The sequence below is a fragment of the Pholcus phalangioides genome, unplaced genomic scaffold (assembly GCF_987345545.1).
Source record: "Pholcus phalangioides strain wild (caught in Gottingen) unplaced genomic scaffold, Ppha-v1.0 ptg000029l_1, whole genome shotgun sequence".
Taxonomy (NCBI): Eukaryota; Metazoa; Arthropoda; class Arachnida; order Araneae; family Pholcidae; genus Pholcus; species Pholcus phalangioides.
In genome coordinates, this window is record NW_028301619.1 from 2,720,073 (window position 1) to 2,735,621 (window position 15,549).

The following is a 15,549-nucleotide window of genomic DNA, read 5'->3' on the forward strand; positions in this document are numbered from 1 at the left end:
GGTTCCGCGGGGGGAGGGGTGCATGTGTGGTGTAGCAGTAGTAGGTAGGGCCTCTAAAAAATGGCTCGGGGATCCATGATGTCTTAAGTCAGCCACCTCGTTGGGCAATTTGCCTGTTGTGGCGTTGTATTTGTATTTGTATTTGTATATCATGGCCTGGAAAGGCATCGTATTGGATGGCCACACACACTTCCATTCATTTCAACTGCTAAGATGTATAGGAATGAGATCTTCAGCTCTAAATTATATTTTTCAAGGGTACTAGTTCATTCTTATGGACAACAATGCTTGCCCATATACCACTCACCTGGTGGACAATTATTTGAAAGAGAGGGTGTTCACCAAATGAATTATCCAGCCATATCTCCAAACCTTAACCGAATTCAACATGTCTTGGATGCTGTTGGAAAGGCAACTTGCTCTCTTTGAGAACTATCCAGGTGCTTGGAAAACGAAGAGCTGCTGCAGGGATGAGACTGACTGCAATAGGGACTCTTTAACTGCCTCATTTCCAGTATGATGTTACTCTGTAAGTGCTGTATGACTGAGAGGACACCATATTCCCATAGTTGAGTCATTTTATGTTAGATGTTGCAACATAGGTTTTAGATATTCCTGCACTGATGAGCCTTATTGGCAATCACAAGTGTTTACCATGATTACCTTATTTTGTAATTTTTCTCCCAGTTTTGCTTTTATTATCATTATCTATCCCATATTCCCTTCTTATTACTTTATTTCATTTTCAATATCTTATGTTTAATCCATTTTTCAGTAATTCGATGTATTAGGTTCATAAAAGAATTGTATATATTATATATTGTATGCTCATTTGGGAATATTCTTTGACTTTTTTTAAATTTTTCTGCGTAATTGCTTTTAGTTTTATAATAACTTTATCATGCAAAATACACATTCATATAATTTTTTTTAGGAATATGTTATAACAGAACTCAAAAGCTTGGGGTTTTTTACTTTGATGTGCGGAGATGGCACTAATGATGTGGGTGCTCTGAAGCATGCTCATGTGGGTATGTATAGATAAGTAAAAAACTATTATTATTTTTTAGGCCAGTGTTTCCAAAATGCAGATATGACCACTGGGGTGCCCTAGAATGGAACGGGGTGGGGAAAGTATATGCCACTATACATGTCATTATACATTTTTATCTTTTGAACTATTGGTTATAGAAACATACAGTGGAACCTGTATGTCAAGAGACTGACATAAGATTCTATTTTAGACAGATTTCCTTTTTATAAATTTGTACATTAATGAAATTATCACAGGTGACTATATGGATTTGTTCAAGACAAGGTTTTGTCTCGTACAGTTCATAGACAGTAGACATTCATAATGAACCACATTTTTCAGATAAGCTCATTTATCTGTATACCAGTGGTCTTCAACACATTGCCCGCAAGCCATTTGTGGTCAGCTGAGCTCTTCGGTAATGTGTATAGCATAGTTGAGTGGCAGCAGGCTTCAGTAAAATGTCAAATGTGGCCCAGGAAGTATATGGTCCTCTTACGTTTTCATTCAGTGTTGGTATTACAGTAAAACTTTATATTATGAATAACTCAGTTTATGAGTGTTTTGAAAGACTATCAAAAATGTGTTTGGCTTATAAGGAAAGGGTTCTAAGCTGTTGCCCTCATAAAATTTTGAAAAAATTTAAGTAATTCCTCTCACCCAGAAACATGTGAAAACAAAAAAAGAAATTAATAGTGGAATGCAATTATTAAAGCTGCAAAAAATTATTAAAAGTGACAACAGTTGGTTACTCATGACCTCTCATGCTCCTTGGCGATATCTATAAAAATTTATTTTTACTCTCGTCTCCTTTTTTCTTCCTCTTCCTTTTTTTATGTTGTATCTCGATCATGTATTGTTTAAATGTATCACTGTAAGATTGCAGGATTTTTAAATTCATTCTTGGCCTCTATTGGCACATTAAAAATATTAGTATTTACAATATTTATTGAATGACCCATAATAATTCTGCTGGATTTTTTTTACATTTCTGTGCATATTTAAATGACGAGAATCAGTGGTAATTTTTTCATAACTTTTTGAAGACATCACTTTAGCACCCTTTCCTTGTTAAGCCTGTTTGTTAAGACTCCAGAAGACCATGGAAGTGGCTTTCATAACACACACCCATGAAATAGTGTCTCCCCCTTATTGTTGTGTGGTGATGGAAGAGGGCAGCTTTTTTATCATTCTGAAAAATGTGTATTGAGTAGAAAATATAAAGTAAAATAATATAAAATAAATTTACATCCACTTCAATTTTGAAAATAATCATGGTCTGTGTGAATTTGACAGTTGTCGAATGAATCAATTTAAATTTGCATTATTTCTTATGAGAAATTTTGACATTATATGTCAGGTTCACACAGAACAAATTATTCATAAACAGAAGTTACACTGTATTTTCTAGCATGATAAATTTTCATTGAAACAGCTTACATAATGAATAATATGTAATGAATAATTTATTGACTCCTTGGTAAATTTTTTCTTTTTGTACTGTTATATGATAACAATAAATTTGATTTATATATATTAAAAAAAAAAAAAAAAAAAAAAAATGAATAGTATAATTTTATATTCTGTCTAAATATGAAATTATTTTGAGAAGCTAATTTTTTTTTAAATTTTCAATATAATAACCACCCAATATAACATTAGTCTTTTGTAAAATGATGGTCGTTATGACAAGCATAAACTGTATTAGTGTATTCCTATCCATTTTAATAACAAAATTTCAATTTGAATATAGGTGTGGCAATTCTAGCTGAAACTAGGGAAAAAATTTCAGCAAAAAGTAAACGATCCAAAGATGAACTGTCAAGTGAAAAAGAGGGTTCAAATACATCTCTTCAAATAAAGACTGAAGTTTCTGCTTTTAAAGGAAAGTCTCCTCGTCGTGCAGAGAGTAGAAATAAATCCAACAGCAACAAGGCTGATAGTATTACTGAAACACAAGCAAGTTTTTTTTTTTTCAATTTCGTAAATGAATCTTAAATAATGAAAAATATCATCGTGTGGGTTATATATATATACATTGTCTATTTATTACATTAAATTGGAAAAGAAAAATTACTGAAAAAAGTATTATGAATTTTTTGATTAAGTTTTCAAGATATACAATTTTTCCCATTGTAGTTGTCTTTTCTGAAAAAAAAAATTGGAAAAATTCTGATGTCATTTTTTTTTTAAACCACATTATTCATCTAGCCCTATAATATCTACTTGTATAATCTTTTCCACCACTGTATGAGAAGGAATACACTGAGTTATTAAAACATTGTTTGATCTAATCACTAGTAATCATACTTCATAGTTTGTATAAAACCATCAGGCATTCTATAGAATGCTGGATTTCATACTTTGCATCTAAAAACTATAATGACTGCCTAATTCAAACTGTAATTTCCTCTCTTAAAAGATATCACAAATGCTTGCAGTTTTTTTTCAAATATTGATATTAATATCGGGATCCACATCATAGTTAGTCAACTCATTGTGTTCAAAAGGATCCGCGAGTAATGTAACCACATTGACATTGTGCCTAGAAAAACCGTTGAATTATTTCATAAACTGACTTGACTTGGGCTTCTGTGGTGGTTGAACAAGCCAAACATTGTTTCACTATTTCATGTAGCAGGTATTGCAACTTATGTTTACATAGTATAAATGAAAAAGTATCTTTATGTGTAGGAGCAGCAGAGTTTTCTTTTGAAGTGAAACTTCTTTAGCAAGGGGAATGAATTTCCAAATCCATCACAAAAAGTGTATCTGAAATGATGTAAGCCAGTGTATATGTTGCAGCTCCTAGAAGCATTGCCAACTTTTGTCAGGGCCATGCAAGGAGCTAGAGATATTGATTTGTGTGTCTATTTACACTTCAGAATGGTTCTTTTATATGTGAAAATATCTACTAAACTATTCTGGGGAGATGCAGATAAGCCATGAATTGGGTAAGGGAGCCACGGGTGACAGAAGTTTGGGAAACGCAGACATAAACTAATGGGAAAGGAAATGAGATGTAAGCTTCCCCCCTCAAAAACTAGTTCTGCAGACGAAATAACATTAGGTGGGGGGGGGGAGGACGAACATGTGTATGGTGCTCTAGTTGTAGTACGGTTTGATGGGAAAATAAGTTTTGGTTTGTGTTGAAGGTGTGGTGGTTGCAATTTGTCTTTCTATTGTCCTTCTATTTGTCATCGCTAACACTTTTGCAAAATACTATATCTACAAAAAATAAACAGACAAAACAATAATTAATGAAAATTTGAAGTCATTATAAATACTTTCTACCTTTGCATATGAATGTGCAACACTTCACAGGTTATTTTTAACTTATCAAGATATAAATAGCTTCAAAATAATTTGCTTACTTGGTAGCGCAACATCAAATAGCAGATTTGCTATTTTGCAATCTTTATTTACATAGAGAAAACTATTTCTTATATAACATAATAAGTAATTCATATAATATATTCATTGGAAATTTCTTAAATAGCTTTCTTTTATTGTAGAAAAAACTTCAGCAATTTTTGAAAGAAATTGAAGAACAGGACATTTCTCTTGTGAAATTAGGAGATGCAAGCATAGCAGCCCCTTTTACAGCTAAACATTCCTCTATTGAATGTGGTCAGTTATTTTCCAAATGTTTTATAGATTTATTCATTAATGCTTATTATACATTTTTTTGGCACCTAGGTGCCGATGAGAGAAGAACATGTGTGTGGTGCTACTGTGCTTTAGTATTCTGAAAATGACTAAAAGGAAAATGTGTAGACATTTCTAACAACATATCGCTCTTCATTGATCTATGAACACAAAAATTAAAAGTTATTTGTTGTTGCTTGTTAAGCACTGTATTTTCAAAGGTCTGTTCCACTCTTTTGTTTTCCCTCCCGTAATGCAAGTAAAGTTTGGCTAGTTATACAGGGTGAACATGACCAGCTTTTCCAAACAAAAGGGGGGGGAGGGTGATAGACGAGCCCAAGTGGAACATGAAACACCCTACCAACTTTATCCTATCTTGAACCAATTTTTACTTATGGTGGATAATAGATTATGGAATAAAAATGTGTGAAGTCTGAAGAAACCAGAATTTAAAAATTTTTACAAGATCTAATTGCAAACTGTGTGCACATATTTATAAATTGCAGAAAAAAATCCTATAAAGGTGTCACTATTTCCATTGAAATACCTGGATTTAATGGTGAACTACAAGCACTGAAAGATTGGTGAAGTTCAAAATTGAATTGTCGCCAAAATTTTTAATCGAAAATTCTGCAATAACTACTAACTACAATCAGTCAAAATTACCAAAAACTTGTCTGTTATACAAGCTTTTGAAAGAGCTTGGTAGGGTGTTACATGTTCCACTTAGGCTCATCTATCGCCCCCTTTTATTTGGCAGGACATGTCATGTTCATCTTGTATATACTTATCACTGTATTTATCAACTTCACGTCATGCACACAGATTCACTTTCAGAGCCGGTCAAGTTTGTGTAATTTTTCAGGCTGATCCTTTAATTTTTCTCCACAAACTTGACCGACAGACCTGGGTCGTGACTGGTCTGTTGGTCGGTCAAGTTTGTGGAGAAAAATTAAAGGATCAGCCTGAAAAAATTATTATACCAAACTCTGAAGAGAAAAGGAATAAACTCATGCAAATCCATCCGAGTAGAAATCTTTTCATTTATTATAACATGCTCTCATTTATTCTGTAACCATGAATGATAATCATTTATACATGAATTTGAGTTTCATCAACTTTGTCATGAAACATTTTAATATTATGAATGAAAACTTTTTTATAAACTTCCATATAATAATATATTATTATATATATTATATTATTGATATATTAATGATAAATGTAGGTCTTTTCTCCCTAAGACTCTGTGCAATTTTAATTTTTTCAGTATGCCACATTATAAAGCAAGGTAGATGCACACTTGTGACTACATTACAGATGTTCAAGATTCTTGCACTAAATGCCTTGATTCTTGCCTATAGCCAAAGTGTTTTGTACTTGGATGGTATCAAGTTCAGTGACACACAAGCTACACTTCAAGGTCTGCTTTTGGCAGGGTGTTTCCTTTTCATTTCTAGATCAAAGGTAGGTTTACTTAGTATTGATAAGTGTTAGTCACATTCAGAAATATTTTCTTCTATGTTTGAAATGGTTTTTTTAAACACAGTATAAGCTGGAAAGGACAAAAGTTCTCACACAAATAGGCTGACCATATTGCCTCAAGAAAAATATGGGAAAATAAGGTACATCGACAGTTGTTGCTAAACGCTCACCAAATTATGGCTAAATTGCCAATTATGGCATAAAACTAACCAAAAACATCTCAAATAGCTGTTTTAAATCCCCAAGTTTCAAAGGATTTTTAGAATAAGTTCGTTTGTGGTGATTCAAGAATTTTGAATATTTTGTTTCTCATTAATTAATCCAAATATTTTTTTCGACTCTACCACCTAACCTTTCCTCCTCGAGTGAAGGAAAAAGACTGTTACCAAAACATTTCCATGAGGTCACGTCCTGTCAAATAGGTCGAACAGTTCATCCAAAATGAAATTTGCTTACATTTTTACTTGTGCTTTAAATGTGTTTACTCTACAAAATATACAGGGTACATACATAACAGGGGCATGACATTTTACTGGCGAACAGTTGATCTTAGAGGTAACTTCCAATTAGAAAAGTATTTAAAAAACATGTAGTACTCAGATATGTCTCATTCATGTTTTTGAAGGGGTTGTATAGTTTTTAAAATTAAAAAATTAGCTTTTTATATGGACAGCCTGTGCTCAAAAAAGTAATTAGAAAGTAGTTGCCCTGTCTCTCCTGATGCAAAAAAAATCCACATTTCTAAGTGCAATATTCATTGAGATATTCAGATTTGGAAAATGGAGGAAAATTGAAAAAAAACCCATTAAAACCATATCACAGTAGTAAACCATTTTAACATAGTTAGAAATCTACTATAAGCTTTTATGAGACTTGATGTTTAAAGTGCTACCTTATTTACCATTCTATTCTTTTATTCTTTTTGCAGCCTTTGAATACTTTGTCAGAAGAAAGACCACTTCCAAACATATTCAATGTTTATACAGTTTTGACAGTTGTTCTACAGTTTGTTATACATTTTTTCTGCCTGATATTTTTAGTTGGTGAGGCAACTTCAAGAACTCCTGAAAAGTAAGATTTATGATATACACACATAATATACTTTACCCTGAATAGAAAAAAGAATTACTTTAATAAGCAACCGCCACATGTGGTGGTTGTACATTGGTACTATCAAGAGAAAAATTATATTATCAAGCTATGACTGAAGAACACAAAGTAGCTGTGGATTGGACCAGACAGGGAAATCTAGTGTAGCAGAACATGTTCTAGAACTCAACTGGACCATCTTAAAAGCATCATGGGGTCCCCCTTGCAAATTTTATTTTTCTGAGGCTTTCTACTTGGCAAGAAATGACTGCCCACCAATTACCATGGTTACTCTCGAAAATTTGAACCAGATCTTATTTTCTTGAGGCCCATGTATTAAGACAACCCTGGAACTCAGCCCCGATATTTTATTCAATAACACCCAAGTTTTATAGAGAACTCAAAATGCTTCTCTCAAGATTTTCAGGGAAGCTATTGAAATATACAAGCGCAACAACTTTTTCAAACAAAAACAAGAAAGAAGGGAAACTAAGTCAAAAAGATCTTGCTCTTATCAAACTGAGAGACCAATAATATGATCAACACTCAATTAGATAATAGCAAAAAAATCACCCATAAACGAATTCTATGCCTAACAACCAATCAAATAACATTGGCAAACCAGCTTGAAACATAAATATAGGCTCAGTCTTCAACTTTGCATTTTTACTCCTGAAGATGCTTGACATTAGAGCAAGCTAGCATTGCATGGAAAATCCTAATTCATGTTGGCTTTACAACCTGAAAAGTTAATGAAAACTGTTGTCTATGTATTGAAAATTTATTAGCTTTCAAAGCTATGGATGATTGACACAAAAGTCTTACAAGCTTATCATACACATGTAAAGTTTCATTTTCTTCCACCAAAAAGACAATGTCTTCTTGGCACTTTTTTTTTTACAATTAATGTATGTGCTTGGATAAATCTGGTAATCAATAATACATTTGTTGTTCAATTAAAATTATTTTTTAGAGCTGAAAAATTTGCTGATCTTGAAGCAGAATTCAAGCCTTCATTACTCAACAGTGCTGTTTACATAATATCAGTGGCCTTGCAATTATGTACATTTGCTGTGAATTACAGGGTAAAAGTTTCATAAGCATATTAATATATTTTTAAAGTGCTGTCAATTTTTTTTTCCATTGTTTTATACACCTACAGTCCTGGCAAGTGTAAACTGAACATCTGCTGGCTAGAAAACACCTGCTACCGTAGAAGTAGTACGTCATCGCCTAAGCAGATAGAGTTGGCACAGTTTGACCAAATTGGTCCTTGTGCCAATATGTTCAAAATCTAATCTAAGCAGATAGAGAGATAGGCAAACCGTAGGACAGGATAGTTGTGTGACCAATGTGGTTGGTACCAGAGTAAAACATTTTACCTGCATTAAATACTGTTATTTCTCTTCATTCCTCCATTTTTCGAATTCAAATATCTCAGCAAATATTTCGCTTAGAAACGTGGAATTCTTTTTGTTGGCGTCATGTGAGATGGTTTTTGGGCACAGGGTGTCTGTATGAAAAGTTTATTTTTTTATTTCTAATACCTATACAACTCCTTGCAACATGAAATTACGTATCTGAGTTCTACATTTTATTTGGATACTTTTCTAATTGGAAGTATGCCTCTAGAATCAGTCGTTTACCAGCAAAATGCTGTTACCTATGCACCCTGTATATTTGAATGTTGAGAGACATAAGTGACAACTATTATTTGTGATCTAGATTCATTCCACATAGGTTCAAAATGGAAAAAATTTTCCGAGTATCTGAAATGAAAACATCAAATCATCAATCACTTTAACTAGAATTTATAACATTATTCTGTGATGATTAATGTAACAAGTGAGATAATAACCAAGTTAACATAGCAAGTGTCAGTTGTCATTTAACAATGTATATTTCTCAAACTGAATTGCATTGGGCTTGTATGCAAATTACTGCAGAGGGTGTATCCAGATCATAACTTTTTAAAAAAAATAAAATCTGCATTCATCCAAGCTTTCTTTTTTGACATTCGATATGCAATAAAACTGAAACATTCTTATTTAGGTTCACTCATTGCATGAAGACTGAAAAGCGAATAGAGACTGAGCATTCTTATTAAAATTTCATTTTATGGAGATCAATTTCTGACTGCATATAGTTTCAAAATATAAAAAAATCAAAACATTTTCTTTTTATGATTCACAGGGTCACCCTTTTATGGAGAGTTTATCAGAAAACAAGCCTCTCATGCATAGCATATTGATTTCTGGTGGTGTCATCGTATTACTTGTCACTGGATGGTCTTCTGAACTAGCAGATATGTTTTCTATTGTGGAATTTCAACCAGAAGTAAGTTTTCTGCTTTTATTAAACACTTTTTTTCATTAAATTTACTAATGGCTTGTGTTTATCATTAACTTTCAAGACAGACTGTTCTAGAAGGAAGAATTATGTTTGTGGAATGAAAAAAAACTTGATAACAAGATGACTGAAGATCGTACGGATAGCACTAATCATTTTAGTTCTAAGTGGTTTTTAAAATGTCCCCGATCTGCATTATAAATGCCACTGTGGAAATCACTAAAGCTTGTAGAAACTGCCACCTATTTTCAAGTATATATTTTTTTCTTATTGCATGAGCTTTTTATTTTTGATGTTTTCCCCCAACACAGAAAATAATTTAAACAAGGAAGAGAAAAACCATCATTTTCCATTATTTATATGCTGTACACATAATTGTATACTACCTCAAAGGATAGGGAAAATATTGTCTCTCTTCCCATTCTGTTATTAGACTTTGAACAAAAGCTGACTCCGCCCACTAGCAGAGGTTACAGGATTGAGAGGTTAGGGAACGGAAAACATGTTTGACTGTAAAAACAACTTTGACACTGTAGCTGGATTCAGGATTGGCGAAATAAAGTGGATCAAATTAGATGAAATATCTCGTCATTGCCGCTGTAAGGGTTAACAAGCAATAGTGTTTAGTAGTAAAATTAGAAATCTCAAAAAACTTTAATCTGGTATCTTTGGAGTTGATAATAAAAGGGTTTTTTTTGTAAATTTGAAAAATAAACCAAACATAAGTTGGGAACAATTGCATTTATGCTGATAAAATCAATCAATAGTTTTTTTTTTATCAATTTTCCATTTCAATGAAGTGTGCTTTTTGAAGACCATTTGCTCTTTCAATAATATCTTCTGATTAGTTCATAGAAGATAATCCTGATTATCTAATTCAGGGATTCTCAAACTTTTTCCACCTGTGCCGCACCTTACCCTAATCAACACGTATCCAAGGCTCCCCAGAGCAGTTTAACAAAGAATCTCTTCAAAAAGGCTATGTTGGGTGGGTGCTCTCAGACACTGCTGAAAAAGGTTGGTGGTGCACCAGGGTGTCATGGCCCACAGTTTGAGAACACAATTTAATTCATCTTTACACACAGTGATCATCATAAATTTATACATTGTTTTCATATATCTTATTTTTATCCGAAACATTTTAACTTTTATTATTCAATAAAAATCTCTCTCGACATCAGCTGAACTGATTTTTCTGATGGTTACAACTCTTGTCTATCACCATTAACTCTTCTGCACCAGGGACATGCATGTATACATCTTTGTTCGCATTTTTTACAGTTACGATACTGTTTACCTGGTGAGAAGGGGGTTAAGGAAATTTATACTGTTAACATATTTCACACCTGAATATGGGAGCTATGCCAGATTTGTGTTGATAAAAAGTGTGCTTGTGTGCTTAAAATAAGATTTTATGTGAAAAATAACTATGATAATAATGTTATTCAGGTAAAGTCTTTTTTAAATTCTTTAATTTGTTGCTGAAAAAAAAATAAAACCTTGTATCAAAAAATTTATCCATATTAAATTTCTTTTATTTATGCAAAGTATTTATTCTAATATTCTATCATTTTTGTTTAGTTTCAGAAAATACTCCTTATGACTCTAGGTCTGGATTTCCTATTGTCTTTCATTGTGGATCGATTGTGTCTAATTGTGTTGGGTAAAGGCAAACTAAGACCATTGTGATCAGAAATATATTCCTAGAACATTTAGGTTAGTGTTTGAAATTGGGTTGCTCGTGTATGGAAAGACAAGTGCTACATAGTAACTGATAACTGACAAGTAAAGTGCCAGTGGTATTTCAGGAATCTACACATTGTTAATCAGTCATACATGCAAACATAAAGAATCTCCAATTATTTTTATTCCTATCAGTAATATTATTACTCCTCAAACATCGAGTCATTTCGAGTGCAAAAAAAGGAAAAATATTTGAAACAATTTATGTTTGTCCACAGATACTGTTGTAAATCATATACAGGGTTACCTCTTGTTACCCAATTGATAAATCCTAAACGATTAGTCTTCTTCCTATTAAAGAAAATGTTTTAAATTTTGTCATCCATCATCTTAGGTGCTGTTAAAGAGGAAAAAATATTTACATTGTCTCTGTATTCTATAGGGAGAACTTTTTGATGCACTTTTCGTGCTAAACCAAAGTAATTCATTCTTTTATGAATTAAATTTTATGTTACAAAAATGATTATTTGTATTTAGTTCAGGCATATTCTTTTTCAGAAAATGCATCATTCCAGTTAAGATTTAAGAGTTCTCATATAACTCGTGATGATCAAATTGAATGTGAACCAGATCTGCCTCAAACATTATGGGCCTCATTCATGGGCATATGCAGAATTTTCTCAAGGGAGGTGGTTTACAGATTTTTTTCCTTCTGGGAGGGGGGGGGGTAAATTTTTTCCTGCAAAATAAACACTAATCTTGGCTGAAAGAGAGGGGGGGGGCTGCGTACACCAATAGCCTCATTAGATTTTAAGTTGAATTTAATAAATAAGCGTGTGTGAATATGATGGAAATTATGTATTTGCCCAAAAATATTTTAAATTACAGTACTTTCAAAATATCAATGAGTACAGTGTAAAATTATATTGAATTACTGTATTTCAACTGTATTATTACTTGTAACCAGCAACATTTCATATATAGCTGTTTTTACTTTGGAAACAATACCTTGCATACACAATTGGGTTAAAGTGGAACCAGTTTGTTGAAATGAAAAGCATTTTATATGTTGTTTTAGGTGAGACTGAAATATTTTATTTTAATTGGAAGACTAATGGTTTAGGAATCAGCCATTGTATGACAATAAGAGTGGATATCCAGTATATTATACTTTGACATGTATTGAACTGAATCTGAATTCATAACTGAATTTTTGTTCTCCAGAAACATGATGCCAAGCTCAGATGTAAAGATTTCTGTAAACAAAAAAGAATGTGCTTTGTTCAGCAAAACAAACCATGTGATTAGAATCATCTAATCAACCATTTTCAATTTTAAAAAAAAAATTTATATGCTGATGTGGTTTTTTAATGTAATCAATTTTGTTATTTTGTAAATCTTATTTCTCTTCTTTTTCATATTTACTTTTTAATTTGAAACATGAAGCTATTTATTTTCTTTTGTCAATTCACACATCTCAAATAGAGAACTGAGATCTCAGTCCAACTGCCCTGTCTGACTAGAATATAAAACTTTTCTGGTGCAGAAAGTTAGTGTGTGAAATCCTTTGTTGCATTTTCAAAACGAGAGGGTGAAAAATGGTGTTCGCTATTTTTTTCCTACTTTTTCTTTAATTCAAGTTGGTAAAAAAATATAAAATAGGAAAAAACAAATGAGGTGACTGATGACAGGGTTACAATATCGTGCCAGTATCGTACCTAGGAGCAAGATAGACGTTTTATCGTTGCAGCTAAAAATTGCCCGCTCAAAATATGTAAATAGGGGAATTTTTTTTCATTTCCACAATTATATACAAGTTATACCAATGAGTTTCTGGGGACAAAGGGATTGTCATTGGCAATGCTCTAACTTTTTATTACTTGCACAGGCCTATTCTTTCTGAGGGTGGCAAGGCAGTATGCTATGTACCCCAATAGTGTATTTAGTGATTTTACACGAGCTTAAACACATATTTTTACAGTTATTAGCTATGTGCTTGTGCAGCTTAGAGAGAACGTTGGTCGGTGGTATGAGTTAATCTTCACAATGTTTTCCTAACGTTATTAGTTGACATCAGGTGATGTCTAGTCTAAATTGCATTACTGAATATTAAATTAGAATATGTGTTACTAGCTACAAGTCTGAAACTTTTCAGCAGCTGACTGACCAACTTTCTAGTGATCGCAACATATACTGTAGAGTCTCAATAATCTGAGGTTGATGGGACCGAGGCCACCTCAGATTATTGAAAACTCTTATCCAAAAAACAATGAAAAATGCTTTAAATTTTAGTTTCACTTTAAAAAAACGCTAGTAGCAGTACTAGCATACTTTCTATATTTTTAATCCTTAATCAGGTATAGATGCCACACTGTTTCAAAAATGAAGAATGTGAAAAGGATGCAAAGTTCAGAGATTTGGAAGATTTGGGGACGGGATTGATGGTAAACAACACTGATAGCTTTCAACTGTCTTTCCAATGATTTTATGTAAGCAGTTTTGGCTTTTTTTAAGTGAAGTGTTGTTTAACATTCAGGAATAACATCGGTACAAGTACAGATGGAGAATGCCAACAATTAATTTATTCAACTCAACAAAACATTAGTATAAAATGGTTTTGAGAACAACTAAGCATAATTGAATTAAAAAAAAAGATCAACAGGAAGTTGAAATAGACGAAGAGTAGCATGCTGTACAGCACACTATTTATATTCATTGTGGGCATGGCCACATAACACACAACATTGTTACAGTTAACATACACAATGGTTAAGAAAAAATATATTCTAAACTCATAGTCAATATTGCAACAGTTTCAGCAGTACAAATACTCCCTCTTCAGTCTTGTGAACATTGAAAGAACAATGGCCATATTGTGTCACATGGTAGTCAATCAGACCACTAGATTCTTCTCGTAGAGCAGTGTTTTTATTTTGTGTATCAAGAATCAAACTCGCCACTCCCCTAAGCAGCACTGTATTCCATCAGCAACAGTCCGTCATAATATTGCAAGTGTCGTAAAATGACTAGGGATGAAATCCACATGCACAGCATATTGAAGATAAACTAAGAAATGTGAGTATTAAAGTTGGCTAAAAAATTCATGCATAACTCTCGCATGCTTGAAATTGGGGTCATCCCAATCTGGGGTTTTTTAAGTGTCATTTAACGTTCAGGAATAATATTGATACAAGACAGAGAATGCAAATAATTTATTAGATTAAACTCAACAAAACAGTAGTATAAAAATTTTAAGAACTAAACATAATTGGATCACTAGAAAAAAATTAAAGTTAAAATCAGCAAAAAAAGCAATATACGGTGTACAGAACGCTATTTATGCTCATTATGGGCATGGCCACACAACACACATGAACATTCAATTACAGTTAACATGCGCAACAGTTAAGAAAAAAATGTATGTAAAACATGGTCAATATTGCGCCAGATTCAGCACCACACAATTAGGGGACAGTGCCATTGTTCATCATTAAGAAGAAAACAATCAAACTTGCTCCTCTTTCAGCAATCCCTCCAAAACTTTAAATAGTCTACATTCATTCAAGGGCGTCTAATAGTTTATTACACCAGTTACCCCTATTATAGGGCTGGGGGCTGCCTAGTCCCTTTCAAGCTGAAATTTCTGTACAATACATATGTACCATGTAAAAGAGTATTCTTGGAAAAAAAGAAGTTGGGTTCTTGGAGGGAAAAAAATGTGAGAAAGAGGGTCTCAAAAAGTAAATTCAAAACTTTTCAGTGCCTTGGATTTTCCAGAAACTCACTTTTCGAGGCTTGAATTTTTGAGAGACTACCAAATATTTTTTTTTGGCTCGTCAGGCGCTGCTTTGTTAGAATTGGTCATGACCAGAACTGATGTCTCATGAGCATTATCCATGAGTAAAGAAGGCTGTAATTGGAGTGGCACTGAGTTATCTGATTGGTTGTCTTGCTTATGTCCATTGTGGCCATGGAATGAAAAGGGTCTCAAATTTTTTAGAGCGGACATCCACATCCTGCTGAGCTTCATTTCTTCTCTCTGATTGTTGAAATTTTTGTCATTACTGTGTCAATGGTCTTTGTACATATGCGGAAAGAAGGGGTCTTCATTTTTCTGCAGCCGGGTCTCAGAGAATTTGATTTTATATTCATTGTTATGACAGCATGTTCAGCTACCGTTGACTTAATCTACATCATCATTCATGATCGTTTATTCTAGTGAATGAATAGAAATCTGTTATTCCAATACACTTCTGGTCACA

At 33.0% G+C, this 15,549-nt stretch overlaps 1 protein-coding gene across 1 annotated transcript in view; it reads left to right on the forward strand.

Annotated features, from left to right (window-relative positions):
* The window catches only part of LOC149067581 (endoplasmic reticulum transmembrane helix translocase), a 121,279-nt gene extending 108,636 nt beyond the window's left edge, over nt 1-12,643 (forward strand). The window contains exons 18-25 of the mRNA XM_089252424.1: nt 935-1,031; nt 2,787-2,992; nt 4,549-4,663; nt 5,952-6,148; nt 7,095-7,237; nt 8,229-8,340; nt 9,449-9,592; nt 11,186-12,643. Coding sequence (XP_089108550.1) covers nt 935-1,031; nt 2,787-2,992; nt 4,549-4,663; nt 5,952-6,148; nt 7,095-7,237; nt 8,229-8,340; nt 9,449-9,592; nt 11,186-11,293 — 1,122 coding nt within the window. The 3' untranslated portion in view covers nt 11,294-12,643. The remainder of the gene's footprint in view (nt 1-934; nt 1,032-2,786; nt 2,993-4,548; nt 4,664-5,951; nt 6,149-7,094; nt 7,238-8,228; nt 8,341-9,448; nt 9,593-11,185) is intronic.
* The last annotated feature ends 2,906 nt before the right edge of the window (nt 12,644-15,549 follow it).